The 15,552-nt window shown below is 37.4% G+C and overlaps 2 protein-coding genes and 2 long non-coding RNA genes across 4 annotated transcripts in view; 3 read left to right on the forward strand and 1 right to left on the reverse strand.

Annotated features, from left to right (window-relative positions):
- jph3b (junctophilin 3b) overlaps positions 1-1,230 on the forward strand; it is a 43,194-nt gene extending 41,964 nt beyond the window's left edge. The window contains exon 6 of the mRNA XM_015036017.1: positions 524-1,230. Within this exon, the coding sequence (XP_014891503.1) occupies positions 524-604 (81 nt within the window). The 3' untranslated portion in view covers positions 605-1,230. The remainder of the gene's footprint in view (positions 1-523) is intronic.
- The window catches only part of LOC106949639 (uncharacterized), a 342,173-nt gene that overhangs the window by 166,461 nt on the left and 160,160 nt on the right, over positions 1-15,552 (forward strand). The gene's annotated exons all lie outside the window — the stretch shown is intronic.
- zcchc14 (zinc finger, CCHC domain containing 14) overlaps positions 5,135-15,552 on the forward strand; it is a 28,410-nt gene continuing 17,992 nt past the window's right edge. Inside the window, exons 1-2 of the mRNA XM_015036015.1 lie at positions 5,135-6,220; positions 11,351-11,521. Of these exons, the coding sequence (XP_014891501.1) occupies positions 5,726-6,220; positions 11,351-11,521 (666 nt within the window). The 5' untranslated portion in view covers positions 5,135-5,725. The remainder of the gene's footprint in view (positions 6,221-11,350; positions 11,522-15,552) is intronic.
- The window catches only part of LOC106949638 (uncharacterized), a 25,083-nt gene continuing 18,068 nt past the window's right edge, over positions 8,538-15,552 (reverse strand). Inside the window, exons 2-3 of the long non-coding RNA XR_001425414.1 lie at positions 13,226-13,232; positions 8,538-8,549 (exon numbers count right to left, since the gene is read on the reverse strand). This is a non-coding gene — a long non-coding RNA (uncharacterized LOC106949638). The remainder of the gene's footprint in view (positions 8,550-13,225; positions 13,233-15,552) is intronic.

Raw genomic sequence — 15,552 nt, forward strand, 5'->3', positions numbered from 1 at the left:
GGCACAATGAGTTTGTTTTAAAATTCTTTTTGCGGGCCCTCAAGTTCTTTTGACTTAATGATTTTATCCCTCCTGGCAAAAAGTTTGGACACCATTGATTTAATTTGAAAACTAAATATTTGATTTAAAACTGTGGGGTGTTAAAATGAATGAATGAATAACAGTTAAAATATGACTTAAAAAAATTAAACTCCATTTTTTTTCTCTGACTAAATAACCCAAATTACTGCGATGAGTTTTTAAGTGTTTAACTTCACAAATGCGACCTCATATTCACACAAACATTAGTTGGGATTTGTGTATCTTTTGACAAAATTTCCAATAAAAATCCTCACAACAGTTGTGAGCCAAGGAACAGTCCAAATAAAAAACAAACCCCAAAATGAATTCATTGTTCATGTTGGTGGTGAGTGGATGCAACCCGCTGACCGCAAATGAAAAGAGCCTTTAAGTGTGCGAGCTTCGCCTGTGCACGTCCTTAATACTGACACCTTCTCTTTTCTCTTTTTTCTCTCCCACGCAGGCCTACAGCTCCATCCTGGTTGCCATGGTGATTCTGCTCAACATCGGAGTGGCTATTTTGTTTATCCACTTTTTTATTTAAAGGCGGCGATGCTTTCAGAGTCAACCTACCTATGCCAGAAACACGACGAAAACCACGAGTATTACAGCAAATCTGCTGCCCCTCCGCGCGTCCCGGCCGACAGAAGACCCGGACCGAGGACTGGAGAGGCGGAACCGAGCCGGGTCCGGTCCGGTCCGGTCCAGGTGGAGGAAGAGCTGAGGCCAAAGAATAGGACAACAGGTTGGTCCAGGGAGGAACCTGGACTTGTGTGACCCAAATGGGCTGACTTGAACACACAGACAGGACTGACGGACTTTTTCATTGTCAAATCATAGTTTTCAACAGATTTGTAACTTCAGATTTATTTATTGACTATTTTTTCTTCCCATGTGCAATATGTTGATGGTTGTATTGTTTATTTTTGCAACCCACCCCTCTTCTCTCTGAACCTCCTGCCTTTTACTTCCTCCACGTCCCCAGCGGCTGTTACTGATGGTACGGGCAGTGAAACCTGGGCGGCGAGTTCTCATTTCACCTCGTTTTTCATGCATTGTATGCAGGTGTGTGCGTGCATATGTGCGTGCGTGTGTGTGAGTGTGTGTTCTCTAGTTGCATCCAGAGGTGGGCAGAATAGCACTACTTATTTATACATATTTTTACTCGAGTAAAAGTAAAAAGTATTCATCCAAGAAAATGCTCAAGAGGAAAAGTCTACTCAAGTACTGAGTAACTGATCAAATTATCAATTATTTAATATTTTAAAAATACATAATCAGATGGACCAAATTATAAAGTTAAGTGGAAATTTTGGTATTTTAAGGACAAAAATGACAGTAATTTATATAAGTGACAAAAACTAAAATCAGGTAAAATGTTTTTTTTTTTTTTTTTTTTTTAAATCAGTTTCTTTCAATAAAAAAAAAGTTATGAAATTTGAACAAAAACTGCAGGTCTGTGTCTGGTGACTTTTTGGCTAAAATATGTTTGGTTTTCATTCAGTGTGTAGAAAATCCAGAAATTTTACTCAAGTAAGAGCAGCGATACTTCATAACGTAATTACTCAAGTAAAAGTAAAAAGTACAATATAGTAAAAAATATTCCCAAAAGTTACTCAAGTAAATGTCAATGAGTAAATGTAACTAGTTACTACCCAACTCTTTGCGTCTGAATGTTATGAATATTATGAAGCAATTACCAATATTACAAGGTAACAGCTTAATACTTTCTGCTCTCCTACAAACACGTCAGTGAAAGGACGCAGTAGAGTTGCCAAATGTCCCGTAATTTAAGCCAAAGTGTTGTACTGGTCACTCTGATTTAGACTACAGCCTCCAATTCGTATGTCCAAACACTAGATGGCGCTCCTCTCCTTACTTACCTAGACCTAGACAAAAATGTAATGTCGAAGTAGAAAGCGCTGCGAAATGTTTTGTCTGCAAACGATTCTTGTGGTCAGAAATGACAGCCAATTTGAAAATAATTATTTTATAGACTTATATGGAGAAATCTGCAAAGAACAGGAAACTGTGCAACTGCAAAAAGTAATGGGAACAAAAGAATCCGTGGGTTAAACCTGTCAGTGATTAAAGCTTTTTACAGTTTGCCCTCAGGAGTTTTCAATTGGACATAGAGGTGAAAACGATTAATCTCAGCTGTTTAAATAAAGCTTAATGATAAGTAATGTGCTTTTGACCAACAATGCTGGTTGGTATTGCATTAGTTTTTAATTTTCCTGCACTTTGATGGAAGATGCAGTCTTGCTTTAAAGATCCTTCTGCTTACTGAGGACATAATCAGCTGAAAACGTAAGGAAATTATTATTTATTAAGTATTGTGCAATGACGTCACAATCAACACATTAGGTCATTGAGTCTCACACCTGGTGTAACTGTGCCGCTTTTTGGAGGTGCTGAGGTGGCAAACATAGTACATCTCAAATCTTTGAGTTGAATATTTGAAATTAAACATCTTTAGCAACGTTTGGATGAGTAAAGCTAAAAGTATTGGCATTTCCTTGAGTTGGAAATAACCCAGTCTTTGATGTTTTTGTAGCTAAATTCACAAATCGTTTCAAGTTTTTTTTTCTTTTTCTTTTTTGCTATACCAGAAAAGTTTCCTAAAATTACAAGAAAGTAATTTCTAAAAGCTTGGATAGAGTTATTGAGGCCTGACACGACCAGCTCAGCTAGTCTGTGATTCTTTCCTAGAAATAGACGTTTCCTCAATCGTTTCAAAGAACTACTATTGATAATTTGGTGATAAAGACGAAGTATTTCCGATAAAACCAATACCAGAGTAGAACTTAAGATGCTCAACATCCCTCATGCTAAGTTTTTGCTAGTTTTTGTAGGAGTAAACATAAAATTGCAACATTATCCTGGTATTATGTTGACTTCATTTTCTTTCAACTTTATTTTTGTATTACTAAAAGTTTATTCTGTTAATATTATGACTTTATTCTTGTAGTGCCAATTCTTGTGGCACTAATATTCAGTCATTTGACCTGAATTCAAAGTGTAAATAAATAAATAAACCGTAAAAAATGCTTTTCAAACAAGATGGCTGCCCTGACACCACCCTCAGCTATGTAAACACAGAGTGGTGAAAACAATCCATGTTTTAAAAAAAATTAAGTGTTCACAAACAAAACACTCAGTAAAACAAACAAAGTTGAGTCCCAGGTTAAGCAGTATTTTAATTGTAATTAAACGGCCAGTGCTAGTATGGCTATCACTGACCGTTATATTGTTGGATTCTCCTGCAGCTGTCTGACATTTTACCCATCACAGATCTCCATTTGCACCAAATTATTTGTTTTCACTGCTTGTAAAAGTGCATGAAATGCAACATTTCTGTTCCCCTCTGCAAAAATATTGACAGCATCTGTTTTTATTTACCTGCATATGTTTCCATTCTTCCTGCACACCGTGTTTGATACCATCAGTAACGGCATCTGGTGGGCCGAGAGGACTTTGAAGGTTTCTTTTCTCTTCTTTTTTTTTATTGTTTTTAATAATCCGACAGCATTTCTTAAACTTGGGATTGGAGCAGAAACTAAAGGCTGTGGGTTCACTTCTGGTGTTTCTCCAACTTATTCCAACTACAGCTGAGTCGGATGTGCCTGCAGCCTGAGAGGCAGAACAATAGATTTTTATTTTATTCTGGGTCCCAGGAAGAATTTCAGAGGCTCTGCTGTATGCCGTCAGCCTGGTGACGATGCCCTGCGCCACCGTTTTAGTCTGCAGCATGCCACAGCATGCCAAGCTCTTTCTATATAGGTTTGAATCTCCTCTTTCTTTCTTCCTTTCTCTTCCTTTCTTTCTCTCTTTCTTTCTGGGAAATACTCTGTTTTTGTTTTTCAGTTGTGTGGAGAAAATAATGAAAGTGTTTCAAAGAAAACATTTTGCCTCCCGTGTATTTTTATATGTACATATGTGTGTATGATTTTGTTCTGCCTTGTGTGTATTTGTGCAGTTTTGCGGCATCCCTGATGCAATGAAGGAGTGGGCCCGGTTGGGAAGGGAGAGTGTGGTTACTATGGCAACCAAAAGGGGGCGGGGTTAGCTGGCTGTGGGCGTGGCTTGTTTTTTCTTCAATGACGATAGAAGACGAAAGGTGATCATCTGAAGATTTTTTTCTTTAAAAAAAAGGTAGATGTGAGGGGAAAAATATAAATCCATGTCGTAGATCTGATTAATAACGTTTTATTTTCAATATTGTATTGTTTTGTAGTCTTGTTTATTTTTCTGAGAATGTAAATCATCTTTTAGCAGCAGGTGTGCTTTGATTAGATTTCATTGTAGACACCTGGCGCCATCGTCTGGACATAGATGTGAACCACAACATTTTAAATGAACAATGCATTTATTATTGTTAATAATCTGACTAATATTCCGTTATAGGTAAAACTAAAAATATTAAAAGTTTCTCTCCAGCTTAGAGTTCTGAAGGAGCTCAAGTATGGAGCTGGATGTAGACAGAGTGGGACTTTGTCTGCTGTAGTTTGGATGTTATTTCATTATGTTTTGGTGAAAAAAAGAGCAGAGTCAGATAGTAAAACCTTCAGTTGTAGTTCTACCAGAGAAATGCGGGATCCTGGAGGCCTTCGACCAGAATCAGGTTGTTCTGTCTGGGAGCCTCAAAAGCTCCACCAACCTGGGGGAGCCAAGGTAGAGCAGCAGGTCCTCTGGAGGTTGGTCAAATGATGGATGGATGGATGGAAGGATGGATGGATGAGTGGAGTGTTGTCTCACTACAAAAAAATCTGATTTTAAAAAAATATATAAATGTCTCCATATTTTTACATTTCTGCCTAAACCAATCAGATAAAACACATTTCTAATGAGTTACCATGTATTTCTTTGGTGAAAAATAAAGAAAACCGGTATTTAAAGACGACTTTTCTCCATAACCCAAGAGCCAGAAACTCATCTGAGATACTTATGAAGGCCATGAGAAAAGATGTGGAGAAGGCGGGCAGCGGAAATACCTCTGCACCAATCAGAACGCACGATCTCATTATTGACTGTCCGGTCAGCCAATCAGAGGAAACCATACCTCTCCGTGGCCCAGAGCAGGGATAATGTTCTTCACAGCTGTTTTTTCCCCTCTCTTTCTAAAGTCATGGCAGGATTCAGGCAGGATTAAACTTCCAGTTTGCTGAACGGTGAATAAACCCGAAACTTTCACCGCTGAGACCTGCGTGCAGAGCCCCGTCTGGTGAGGTAATGTCTCTGAAATGTTCAAATACCATTCCCAGCTGCAGCAGGCTGTAGCCCCAGGCTGCTCCGGGTTTGCTTTTTAAGCTTTGTCCCAGTTGAAACAGTTTACCGGGGGACCATGAGGACGCTCCGTTCCGAAGTCTCTGCACGGTTCGGCTTGAACGAGACCAAGAGTTTTCAACTGTCTGCAGCCGGACTGTGAGGAAGCGTGCGGTCCGATAGAGACCCAGTCCGGGCGGCCAGACCTCAGCAGACCCTGCCGGGATTACTGTGGAAGAAGTCCGAAAACAAAGGAAACTTTTGTTCTTCTCTCGTTCCCCTCCGCCGGGAACAAACACAGGAGTTTGGAGAAAGTTCAAAAAGTTTTGACGCGCGCGTGCGCTCCCTTTGATGTGAGCGCCGACAGGTTCTTTTGATCCAGGTGGTTCCAGGTGTGAGGATGGTGGAGAGCCGGAGCTGCGTCCAGAGAGAGGGGGTGTACCGCTGGTTCTCCACCCTCACCTCCGCTCAGAGAGCGGAGTTCCTCTGCGGCCTGCTGGACCTCTGCGTCCCCATCGAGCTGCGCTTCCTCGGCTCCTGCCTGGAGGACCTGGCCCGCAAGGACTACCACTCCCTGCGGGATGCGGAGATCAAAGCCAACAACCCCGCGGACCTCTCGGGACTCACCAACGTCACGGACGAGGTGGTCCGCAGCAAGCTGCTGGTGTCCCTGGCGCTGCTGGGCACGGACAACCGGGAGGCCGCGGGGGTCCTGTACCGGACCCTGACCCACATCGACACGGTGATCAACAACTACGGGCTGGCGCTGAACGAAGGCAGGACGGAGGAGCAGTTCCTGCTGCTGTTCACCATGGCCTCCAACCACCCGGCCTTCAACTTCCACCAGAAACAGGTGCTGAGGCATCAGCTGGGCCACATCCAGGACATCCTGCAGGTGAGAGCAGAGGTCAAAGGTCGGTGTTGTCCCTATGGACACAAACCAGCTCAAAAATGAATCAAATTCAGTGTGACAGGATTTATGGCGAGGAATCCAGCTAATTTAGCATTTGATTAATTATTAACTGGAGTAAACAAATTCAAAAATGGATTTTGCTGAAAGAACAACATATTCAGAGAAGTAATTAAGTCAAAAATGCATTTTGCATTTAGAATGACAAAATCTTTCTCTGTAAACAAACACGCTCAAAAAATCAGATTCAATAGGATGTAGTACTGAAAGGATTAATTGTGATGAATCCAGGTAATTTAGTAATTCATTAATCATTAGCTGGATGACAGACTCAGGAAAAAAATGCAGTTTGCTGAAAGAACAACGTATTCAGAGCAGTAATTAAGTCAAAACTATACAAAAATACAAACATTGAAAAAATCCATAAATTTGCCTGTCACAATAACAAATCTTGCTGGATGATAAATTGTGGTAAACAATAATATTGTCATTTTGAGACCATTTTTAGGTAATATGATGATAATGGTATAATAGTGCAGGAACACATTCTTAAAGATCAATAAACTTTAATTTCTAATGATGATCACTTAATACTGGACCTGGAAGACTTTTTAAATATCCAAAATTAATCAATAAAACATCAGTAACAATAAATAAAATGAATTATAAAGCCTTTGTAAACAAAATTGTCCTTCAAACAAAGGGCTAGTTGAAACCAAAGCAGCAGACTGAAAACTTTTATTGTCCAGTTTTTGGTATAAAAGAGAAAAGCAACAAATCCTGCACATGGAAATTATTGAGTTTGTTTTAATTTAACATATGATTAATTGATTTATTGCTTATTAGGCCTAATACTTACCACCTTTTGCTATTCAATAGTTAACCTGTTCGTCCAAACAATAATAAACAAATTAGCCCTACAGCTTGCTAATGTTGAGAAGAAAGTGTTACACAACCATCGATGAAACAATTAATCGTGATTAATTGATAATAGAAATATTGGTCAATTGATTTAATAATCAATTAATCACTAAGTGGAGAATACAGTCTCAAAAACATTATTTGCCAAAAGAACAACATATTCAGAGCTCCTGTTAAGCCAAAGCCAAACAGTAGTGTGGACATTTGCACTTAATATTTACATTATTTATCTGTAAATATGTCCTACCAAGAACTCCACAGGTAGTTTTTAGCTTCATCTGGTTCAAATTCTGTAAAAAAAAAATATCTGCTATTAATCAGCCTTTGCTATCCAATTATTAATTGGTCAAAACAAAAAATAATAAACAGATCAATCCTGTTTTGATGTTAAGTTGAGCAGAAAGAACTGGACTTTTCACATGTTGATGTTAAAGTGATTGTTTTTTTAGCTGCAGATGCTAGAAATGATCAAGTGGGAACAAAGGGAATTGTAATAAAATATTTATCTTATTTATAAAAGGAAGTGAATTATTTATTTGTGTTTTTAATGTCTTCCTTGTATTGCATAAAACAAGTTTTGGTGATTAAATGAAAAATCTGCAGGACGTGTCAATGGTTAATCAATTAATCATCAGAATAACTGATAGATTAACCGATTACTAAAATAATTGTTTGTAGGATATATTCAACAGAACAAAACACAGAGAAATCTTACAAAGTCTGGAAAAATATGGAATGTCATTCCTTATTTTCCACATCTGGATAAGAGTAGAAAGAGTGAAAAATGTGTTTCCTGGACTGATTATCCATTTATCGGTCCAAAATCTCTCTGTGTTTCCTTTAAATGATCTAATAATCGGATCATCCATCTGTCAATGCCTCCTGTGATTCTGTTATTTCCAGATCCTATATTTTAAATAATTTTTATTTTAAGCTTTAAATAGATCTTTAATATGTCAGAGAACAGAAGGGTCTGGTCAGAACAAGTTTGATTCAAACCCAGCTGCTTTCAATCAGGTTTTAATCTAAATAATTTTGTCCTGTCTGATTAAAATCATCTTCAAACAACCAGACCGAGCACAGCCAATAAAAACTGATGATAGATTTCACTGAATATTTGCTGCAGTTTCCCAGGAAGTCCGAGGAATCAGAGTGATTTATATTGTTGCTTTGGGACAGAATATCACGCTCATGTTCCAGAATCCTTCGTTTCTGTTTTTATGTTTCTGTGGAAATTCTTCTACAAACAGCTGAAGTGTTTTCATGGTTTTTCTTAGTGTTGTTCCTTTTGTAAGAGGAAGTGAAAGCAGCTTCATGGAGAAGCCTGCAGTGTGCCATCAACAAGTGACAGTGACGACAAAACAGTGTTGAATGCGAGGGGTTGTCAGGTTTTCTAAAGGCACTGGAAGTTAAAAACAGTTTAATGCATCATATGAAATTGTTTGTAAAAACATTTCTTAAATGCAGGTAAAATAAACCAGTAAAATGTGAAAATATCTGGAAAAACAGTTGGAGCTAAAGAAGAAAGCTAAACAGATGGGTTTCCCTCCATGATGGAGGTGCAACAGCTGGATCGAATCAAATCTTAAAGTTTGGATCGAAATTCTCAGAGAGCTTCTAAAAGGAAATGTAACCCTGACTCGTCTCTACGGCTGAAACGATTAAACACCTCAAACAACGAAACGTCTTATAATTAATGATGCATCTGTTTTTCAGTGAATCAAAAAACATCAAATTTCTATTTTGTTGCTCCTTTTCCAAGCCATTTGGGACCAGACGCACAAAAATCTACTAATATGATGTTTTAGGGCTGAAACGATTAATAGGATTAATCAATTTTTGAAATAATTGTCAACTACTTTACTAATCAGTTAATTGTTAGCTAGTATGCAGACTCAGGAAAAGGTGAACTGCTGAAAGAACAACATATTCAGAGCAGTAATTGAGACAAAATTGTACAAAATATACATTTTGCATTTAAGATAAAAAAAACACCTTTGTCTGTAAATCTGTTCTTCCCAAAAGTCCTTAAGTTGCAGTTTTAGCTTCTCCTGGTTCAAATTCTGCTAAAACACTATCCTATGAAGCACCTTTTTCTACCAAACTTTAATTCAGTTAATACAAAAACTAATCACCAGATCAGCCCTACAATGCATTTGTGAAATCAAGCAAAAAGGGCCAAACTTTTGGGAATTTACTTAGCTTTTAATAATCAAACATTAACTAACGGAATGCTATGTACCGGTAGTTGCATTTTAGGGAATAAAATGTTTATTTTCTGATTTAAAAAATGAAGTTAATTATTTGTGTATTTACATCTTTTAATGTATTTCCAATATTTTATTTTTTTAAAATGACTAAATGAGAAATCAGCAGAATATGCTGATTATTTTTTAACTGATTAACCGATTAATCATCAAAATAATTGATAGATTAACCAATACCTAAAATAACTGTTAGTTGCAGGTCTAGCCGTCTCCACCTGACCGCAGAAAGGAAAGCGTCTTTAGTTGAAGTAGGTGGAGTTAAGCAAGCATACATGTTTCCTCAGTACCTAATTACAGGTGAGGCGTCAACAATGACAGGCTGTAACTCACCTCCACTGTTACTTATTCAGCTGGAAAATTACACACTTAGATGGGAAAGTTGGAAATGATACGTCGGTGTTTGTTTCCCTTTGAGTCAGATGTGAAATCTCAAACATTATATATTGCACTTTTAAATTTACAGTAAATTTGATTTCACAACCAAATAAAATATTGACGAATTTAAGTTTTTTCTAGGTAAAATCTCACCAAGCACTTCACCAAATAAAAGTTGAAACAAATATGGATCATTTACAGAATATTTTCAGAGTTAATACAGGAAATAACTTTTTTGTTTGCTTAATGTGGCAGTTGACACATGGTGGAAAAGTTTTGCAATAATCTGGACAAGACAAAAGCATAAATAACCATCTGAAGCTCTCGTTTTCACGCCAACGTTCTTAATATGGAAAAAATTCTTTAAACAAAACAACTTTATCACTATCTCAGTTAGTTTGAAGAAGTGTCATCTGCAGAAAAAAGTTTTAGACGATATTATAAGATGTAATAATTTGTGTTAATGTTAAAAGAGAAGTGGTCCCAAAATGATGCCCTGGGGTGCCCCATGCTAGGGTTGAAACTAGCAATTATTTTAGTAATCAATTATTCTATCGATTTTTGTGGAAATTAATCGGATAAAAAAATTAGTGATGCAGTGGGGCTTTTCACTGCACCGTGAAGAAAGACTTCCCCTAAAACATTCCCTTAATTTAAACTGGATCGACGATCCCAAACACTGAATATTATTTAACCACTTAAGCTTCATCGTGCAGTGACAGACATACAGAAAAAAGAAAAAAAAAAAAAAAAAACACAACTTAGGGATGCAATGATATGGAAAGCCGATACCGATATTTTGATAGTATTGCTGTTGTGGCCGATAAACATTATTTACCACTGTTCCTGCTTCAGTTAAACTCCCCACCATCCTTTGCTGCGTCACTGTCACATGACCAAATCGATGGAAATCAATATAAGTTCTTAATATTATTGGCCCAGTTTTACTTATTGATATGATATCGATATGCTAACATCAGCCGATACCAATGCTAATGTTGATCGTGCATTACTGAAACATATCATTCAATTCCTGTTTTTAAATAAGGCAATAAACGTTTTATTGCATAAAATGTAATAAAACGGCTTTTTTTTATGCCCGCACACTCACACACACACTCACATGCAAACACACACACGCACACACATATGTATAATAATGGCTGTGGCAGTAACAGCAATATTAGTATTAATAATTAATTAGTATCAATTATTGGTATTGGCTCAAATTGTCATATCGATACATCCCTAATTTGTTTATTTGTATTTTAAATGCATTTCTAATGTTGTATAAAATCAGCATAAATGGTTAACTGAAAAATCAACAGAACAAAAAGAATTTTTAAATCTTTATTCTATTTTGCATCAGAATAATCGATTAATCATCAGAATAATCAATTAATTCATTTTGGGATCTTCGACACGTTTCATCCGTCTGGCTGATAATTTAAAGGAATGTTGAATCTTTGAAGGGAAGTTTTCCTTCTTCCCCTCTGTGTGACGTACCAGTGAAAAAGCCCCACAGCATGATGCTACCACCACCTTTTTCCAGGCCAGCAGAGGAGGAGGAGGAGAAGCTGCAGCAGAAGCTGGCAGTGATGGAGCTGCTGGTTGCTATGGCGCTCAGCCTCATCACCACTACCACCATCAGCCCGCCGCCGTGCCTCAGGCCTCCCTGCCCAACGCCAGCGCCACCTACCTGCCAACCTGCTACTGGCACAAGGTAGGAAGCAAACTTTTAATTTTTCCTTAGATTCCCAAATTTCTGCAGCTGCAGAATCATAGCAGTGGATTGAGATGGAGTAATTAAAGTTAACTTAAAATAAACTCTAAACTTGCTTTTATGATTCAGATTAAAAGTAAAAGGCAACATTTCAGCCTATTTTTTGTGATTTTAAATTATGCATCCTTTCCAGTTTGGTTACTCTGTACAAGTCATAAATCAGCCACATTTAATTTGGTAGAGGAAGAAAGTTTTATTTAAATCCCCTGAAAAAAAAACCCTGCAGCGCTGTGAGAAATATTTGGAAAAGAAGCAAGTTCAGGAGCAAAATGTTGTTAATAAAAGACGAGCGGAGGCTGTCATTTCCAGCCAGATGTGGTCGAGCAGTCGGGATGTGATGAAACGCGGAGAACGCAGCGGGAGCAAAAGGAGGGGATTTCCAGATGATGCCGGAAACTGAGCTGCTCCTTTAAACCTTCGGATCATCCGGCACAGGGTCAAAGGAGCAAAAAATGGGAGGAAAAACAACTGTAGAGGAGAAGTTCAAAGGCAAAACATTAAATTTGTTTCTTAACTTGATGCAGACGTAAACACGGTTTTACAGCCTGTAGTCGGTCCGACGCAGGCAGGAGCAGGGAAAGTACCCGGCTCAGAGGAGCGCTTGTATTTAGTGTTTTGTTGCCCTTGGCTCCTGCTTAGTGCAGGTCAGCACATTTCTCAGTGCTGAAATCAACCCTCTGTGGTGTGTGTGAGTCTCCAGTGAATCCCCAGGAAGTTATAAATGCTCTCTCTTTGGCTGTCTTTCCATCTCTCTGCGCTCTGAAGCGACCGATGGGCTTCTATTTAAAGGCAGAACCATCACATATCACAGATTAACCAGAGAAATTGAGGTTTTTTGGGGAGGTGAGAAAATGGAGGGAAATTTGTGACTTCTGATTTTAACTACGTCCTGGTTAGATGAGTAATTGCACCATCGTCTGTATGACTTCACCATTCAGTCAGATTGTTTTTGAGGAAGTTTTCTCTGCTTCAGTTTATGAGGTTTGCAGCTTTTTTCTGTAGCACTGGAGCAATTAGTGCTGCAGCAAAAACGTCCTCAGTTCAAATCCCGATAGATGGATGAATGTTTCTGTAATAGCGCCTTTAAAGAGCAAATAAACCCCAAATCAACTTTATTTTTTGCAGATAAACTGTTTAAAATGGTCCCAAAGGGCACTAACTTCAAGTTTTTGAGCAAATTTTGGTATTTTTTTAATTCTGCAAACATTTTGCCTAAAACCGTCTCAGTGGTGCCTTTGGGCTGAACCGGTTGAATTATGTAAAAAAAATGAAATGTGAAATATGTTAAAAAATATATTAGTTTAAAATATATATTTTTATTCAGTTTTTTCTTTGTTTTAACAGGTTCAAATATCAAAACTGTGTTTTAAAGAATCTATTTGCTGTTGAATAATTCATCCAGTTTTGATCCTTTTTTCACTAAAGCATTGCTGTATTATTGCATTTTATAGGCAAAAAAATTTTGTTTTCTTATTTAAAGAGAATTAGATTATTTCCTTATTTGCATCTTTAAAACAGTTAAATAAAAAATTTGCTGAATGTGCCAATTTTCATATCCGATTAATGGATTTATCTGATGATTAATTGATTACTAAAATAATCTTTAGTTGCAGCATGAGTTCACTTACAGAGCATTTATGGCACCATTTTGCTTCCATTCCACTAAAGACGCTTTTTAATCAGAATCACTTTATTACAAAGCAAGTTGCTTTGATGTAATGTAAATAGATGAATATAACAGATAAAAATTCAATTAAAGTAAATATGTTTAAAATAAATAAAGACATGACACTTAGCCTGGCGGGGTTACAGGTTAATCCTGGCAGCCTGCCAGGCTGATAAACCCTGGAGCTGAAATTATGATGTGTTTTTTACCTTTGCATTGTGTTAGCACATCTTTATTCTCGAGAGCAATAAACTGCATAAACATCAGTTTTTATAAAGCTGTTAAAACTCTCTAATAATCCATTTGAACCATTTTGACCAAATATTCCGCCGTCCTTCTGTTACCCTGCTGAGTCTTGCTGCATGCCGTCACTCCATTCTTGACTCGTGTTTCTCTTGTCTCTCCGTTTCTCAAGTCAACTCTCCTACCCTTTGACTAACACGAAGCAGCTGGATGCTGAGTGACTCCAGAGGGGTTTTTATGCAGAAACAATGCGGTAGTTTAAACACAGCATATGCAATATATTACAACATTACTAGGCCAGTTGAAACCTGCATAATCGGCCCATTATATGTGCGCTTTATAGGGCAATAAAAACAAGGCCTGTGTGGGAATTAACAGCTGACTTTTATATGAGAGGAAGGAGGAGCTACTGTACCAGAAATCTGGATTTTTATAGCTTCAGGCCACGTACTTTTGTTAAATTTATTCCTGGAGTTTCTTTTAATTCAGCTTCCAATGTTTGTTCCCCGTTTTACCTCGTAGCTCTGCTTCCTTCCAGGCTGCTGGCAGGCGGGCTCAGGAACATGCGGATGTGGCGGTAGCACTCTTAATTGTTTTCAGATCTACGGCCTGGATGATTTCTGCTAACAGCACGTACCGTATCTGGGGTTTTCATTTCTGATGACTCAGCATTTTAAGTAGGGGATTTCTGACGCACTTTGGATGGAAAGACTAAAAAAATATAAATCAGCTAGCTAGTTTACAACATTTCCAGTTCAGATTAGGTTTATTGGTGTCTGAACTCGACAATAGTCCTGGATTCGGGTCTGGGAGTGTTTCATAACCAGCTGAGGTATTGTTTATATTGGAAACAGCTTGTGGTGCAAGTTTGCCACATGTTAACGATCGGCTTTCAGCAAATGTGTATCAACCTCAAAAGCAAAAAACTGGGTGGAAAGAAATCTGCTGCAATCACTGGAGCTATTTCCCTCTTGACGTATTTATCTCAGTTTTCCATTTAGAAACTGTTAACACACATTTTTTCCACTTCAAGTTTGTGAAGTTTCTTTGTTTACATCTTGAATTCATTTCAGATCTTGTTTCTATTCTGCTGAGATGGAGTCGTTGCTGTATATTTAGCAGCTGAATGTTTTTTTTGGCTTTGTGAAACACCTCAGATAATTCATCAAGTTATTATAAAAAATGATAAATCTGCTTTTCAGATTAAATGAAAGGAAAAATATGGAATTGTAAACTAAAAACATCCTGTTTCTATTTTGTTGCAACCTTTTTATATCTTTTAGGACCTGGCTGAATAAAAAATACTAATGTAATGTTTTAGGGATGAATCAATTAATCAGGCTAAACGATTATTGCAATAATCATCAAATAATCTAGTAAATGTTCAATTGTTAACAGGAGCAGACTCAAAAATTCTGACAGTCAAAGCAGTAAGTCAGCAGTAAGTCAAAATTGTACAAAAATATAAATATTTTGCATTTAAAATATTTTTTTTTCCAAGTTGCAGTTTAAGCTTCGTCTTGCTCAAATTCTGTAAAAACAAAAAAATCCAATTTAAGCACTTTTTGCTGTCCAATTATGAGTTAATTAAAAATACTCAATAGTTTTTTTAATGTGTCCGTAATGGAAAAAAATACTGCCAAACTTCATTGAAAGTCGATTTGTTTACACACTTGTAAACAAATCTTTTCAGACTGAAAAACTTATCACGATGTGATCGTTTCATTTCAGTCGATATCAATAATTTTTTATTCGTTTTTTGTTTTAAATACCGTAAATGCTACCAAACTGATGGAGTGACCTTCACTCTTTCATCCAGTTTTCTCTCCATGGCTCTGTTTTTGATTTTTAAACATATGAGTCACAGTGAAAAAACCTTAAACAGCTGCTTTTCCAGTGGGTTGTTGCTAGGTAACCAAAGAATGTGAGTTGCTAGGTAACCAAAGAGTGAATCAGTTAGTTCAAGCCACCAAAGTTGCAGTGAGAGGTTGAGCAGCTAAAACATTTCCTCTGCCTACATCTCCCAGAATGCTGTGCAGTTTAGTGAATATTCTATCAGATA

The sequence above is a fragment of the Poecilia latipinna genome, unplaced genomic scaffold (assembly GCF_001443285.1).
Source record: "Poecilia latipinna isolate Pla-1442-1.1 unplaced genomic scaffold, P_latipinna-1.0 Scaffold354, whole genome shotgun sequence".
In the NCBI taxonomy this organism is placed as follows: Eukaryota; Metazoa; Chordata; class Actinopteri; order Cyprinodontiformes; family Poeciliidae; genus Poecilia; species Poecilia latipinna.